Genomic DNA, 626 nt, shown 5'->3' on the forward strand with positions numbered 1-626 from the left:
ATGGAGGAGGATTTGAACACTAAGTCCTGGAACGGGTCCAAGCTATGCATCTTCCTTGGCTCCACGGAGGATGCTCAGCGACGCATGATGAAGGAGCTGCCCTTCTATCTCGAAGGCGCAGCCACCTCGAAGCAGTCGGCTTCGACAGGGAGCCTGAGGCGGCTGGTCAGCGGGAGAGAGCAAGAAGGCAAGGAGGGGCAGCGCGTTCTCGCCACGGGCAACGGCAGCTGCTGAGCTTGAGCAGGAGGCGGAGAGCGACGACATAGAGCGTCGATCTCTTAGCTTCCTGTTCATAGCACTGAGTAAATTCGCAGAGATGCATGTGCTGGCCTGCTCGCTGAAGGTGGACAAGAAGGACCGACTGCGGGTGGAGATGAGGGAAGATGACGAAGAAGAGGAAGACTTTAGGGTTTAGGGTTTAGGGTTTAGGGTTTAGGGTTTAGGGTTTAGGGTTTAGGGTTTAGGGTTTAGGGTTTAGGGTTTAGGGTTTAGGGTTTAGGGTTTAGGGTTTAGGGTTTAGGGTTTAGGGTTTAGGGTTTAGGGTTTAGGGTTTAGGGTTTAGGGTTTAGGGTTTAGGTTTAGGGTTTAGGTGGCATGGCTGAGTTAGGTATCGGTTCCAACGCGGC

The 626-nt window shown here is 53.4% G+C and overlaps 1 protein-coding gene across 1 annotated transcript; it reads left to right on the plus strand.

Annotated features, from left to right (window-relative positions):
- GUITHDRAFT_101578 (hypothetical protein) lies at window positions 1–415 on the plus strand (the record flags this gene model as incomplete). Its single annotated transcript, XM_005840066.1, has 2 exons — window positions 1–165; window positions 245–415. The coding sequence occupies 2 exons, from the start codon at window positions 1–3 to the stop codon at window positions 413–415; spliced, it is 336 nt and encodes a 111-aa protein (XP_005840123.1).
- Window positions 416–626: the final 211 nt, after the last annotated feature.

This window comes from Guillardia theta (assembly GCF_000315625.1).
Source record: "Guillardia theta CCMP2712 unplaced genomic scaffold GUITHscaffold_7, whole genome shotgun sequence".
Classification (NCBI taxonomy): Eukaryota; class Cryptophyceae; order Pyrenomonadales; family Geminigeraceae; genus Guillardia; species Guillardia theta.